Consider the following 2,697-nt stretch of genomic DNA (forward strand, 5'->3'; position numbering starts at 1 on the left):
AAAAAAAAAAAAAAAAAAAAAAAACTTGTGGTGGCCGGTGGTTCAAAAAGCTCCGATCTATTAACGATGGGAACAAGAGATGCTCGGAGAGACATCGATTTGATTGATAGGTGGTGGCTGTGTTGTAAAAACGAAAGATCAGAGAGAGAGATTCCTCCCTCCCTCCTCTGTTCAATCAAAATCTGAACCTCATTTTTTTCCTTTTTTTTTTTTTAATTTAATTCGCTTAATTATATTAGTGAATGATTATTATTATTATTATCGTTTTACCGATTCATGAATTTGCTTTCTTTCGAATGTACTATGATCCCTCTTGATGATCATCGAGAAATGTGTATGTAGTGAAAAAAGGATTCGGTAGAAACGAAAAGGGGTGCTTTGGTCATTTTTAGGAACGTGTCTCTCTGGTTACGTTTCGTGTGGTTTAGCTGTACTTATCAACGATTAGTCCATTATGCGTCACAAATCTTTTTAAATTTTCTATTTTATATTTTTGTAAACTATTTATGAAAATAAATAGAAAAGATGGCCCAATTCCCTTTTCTAATTAACGGGCCTTTATAATGAATGTACCGGATATTACACAAGGATGCCCTAATCCTCAAAAACTGAAAACACATCTTTTTTTTTTCTTAAGCAATGATGAATAGAGGTTGGCGACAGGGGATGATGAGGCCGCCAATGATGCCCCGTGATTTTTTGGCAGAGATGGAATATGAAGAATCTTCGATGGATACGGCGATGGACGTCGATGATGATTACTACGAGTCTACGGATATGTTAAGAGACGGTGGAGGATTTTTATCCACCGAGTGGGGGTTAAAAGACTCCAACTTCTTCAACAAATTTGAGGATGACTTTGACGACTTCGATATCTATTGATTTGTATTATTTCTCTCACCTTTATCGTCTCTTTAGTGGTTTTTTTTTTTAATCTTTTGGCCGTAACTTTTTATCATTAGAGACTATTGTTATAGAGATTCGTTGTTCGTACTCTAGAAAGTTATAAACCCTTGTCACCCAATTACATCTTATTATATCGTATTGATTTGCTATATTCACACAACTCACAAACCCCAGATCTCTCTCTCGACAAAACTTTACTTGGCGTATAATAAGCAGCAGCAACCAATAACGTGTTTGATTTGTATGGGTTATATCATCTTCTTCTTATGTGTTCCATTATTTTCTCTTTCTTATAGGTCAATATAGTAAAAAAGCATTACATATTAAAATCATAAATTCTACTTTTGCTTTTTAATAGTACATAGCAAGAGGTTACGTATTTTCTCAAATATCTTTTTGAATAATTGTTTTCAATGCATTAGAAAAATATCTTGCGACTTTTAAAGAAAAAATGGCTACGTAGTACGTAACACCAACCAACCAATGCCGATGCAGAACGATTTTATTTTATTGTCAACTTAACAATCTTTTAATTGCGATGCATTATTGTGGGATTCGTAAGCTATAAACAACAAGTTACTGTGCATAATAGATATCCAACAAAATATTGTATATCTCAATTCTCAGGCAACTATCAGTCTAGTCAGAACTCAGAACTGTTTCAGAGATTCGTAACAAAACTAAAAAAATTCATTTTACATTTTAGGATACAAAAACCTTCAAAAAATTGTTTAAACTATATAAAGGCTAACTTGTTTTTTTCAGACAGTATTTAAAAATGCTTGGAAGATGAGGCTTGGGTGAGGGATGTAATATATGAGTGTCGACAACGTTTTAACGACGGTAAATATTAAAAGGTTTACTAGTCCGAGTTTAGTGTTTTATGTTCAAAGCTTTTTATAAGTTTTTGAAAAAGTTTAAGACGGGGATTAAAATTTAGTATGATTCATTGGTTTACATAAGAAAATTCATTCAAAGAATGAAGATGAACAATATTGTAAAGTGTGTATAATAATCTCGTGAAATTTATTAATATCTTCGTAAATTTCGATATTTTCAACAAGTTTATATTTCGTAGCAGTACGAATTAATTATGAACGTTTTTAGACCAAATTTTTTTTTTGTAACGCGTGACAGTACAATTACTCGAACATATTTGACACTTTTTTAGTAAATTGTGTTAAGAAAAGAAGTCACTGGGACAAATTAAATAAACAAAAATGTTGATATTTTAGCAAATTGCCCATTGATTACTATTAAATTTTGTAACCAGAAAAAAAAAGAAGGAAAATCTCAAAGTTGGAGCACCTAATATGATATTTTTTGGCCCAACCCAATTATGAAAAAAAATATAAATGTTAGCAAATTAAATTGAAACGCAAAAGGTTCCCCGTTTATAATTAGTTTTGTCGAAGCAAATCCCTTTCGATTAATAATCACGAATCGACTGCTCTCTGGATTTCTCCGACCAGAAACCCAAACCCTAGCACCACCACCACCAACCCCAGAGCTACTAGATTATATCTGTTCTCTAATTGAATCGCTCGTAGGTTAGGGTTTTAGTGGTATTCTCAATCCGGTGGGAAAGTTGGGGTTTTTTTCTTTCTGTTCTTAATATAATCTCTCGTAAGGGAAAATTTCAGAGGAGATGGGAAGCGCTGATCTAGTCGATGATCGGACCTTCAATGGTGATTTCAGTGATGGAGGAGTGGTGAAGTTGAAAGAGATTGTCATGGATAAACTCAAGGAGTATATGGGCGATTACACGGATGACACTCTCGTGGTACGATT

General features: G+C 33.3%; 2 protein-coding genes across 2 annotated transcripts in view; both read left to right on the top strand.

Moving 5' to 3' along the window:
* The window catches only part of LOC104776824 (zinc finger A20 and AN1 domain-containing stress-associated protein 5), a gene marked incomplete in the record, with an annotated part of 6,115 nt that extends 5,724 nt beyond the window's left edge, over nt 1-391 (top strand). Inside the window, 1 exon segment of the mRNA XM_010500965.2 lies at nt 9-391.
* LOC104776841 (protein gar2-like) overlaps nt 2,282-2,697 on the top strand; it is a 3,612-nt gene continuing 3,196 nt past the window's right edge. Inside the window, exon 1 of the mRNA XM_010500982.2 lies at nt 2,282-2,689. Within this exon, the coding sequence (XP_010499284.1) occupies nt 2,555-2,689 (135 nt within the window). The 5' untranslated portion in view covers nt 2,282-2,554. The remainder of the gene's footprint in view (nt 2,690-2,697) is intronic.

The sequence above is a fragment of the Camelina sativa genome, chromosome 1 (genome assembly GCF_000633955.1).
Source record: "Camelina sativa cultivar DH55 chromosome 1, Cs, whole genome shotgun sequence".
Classification (NCBI taxonomy): Eukaryota; Viridiplantae; Streptophyta; class Magnoliopsida; order Brassicales; family Brassicaceae; genus Camelina; species Camelina sativa.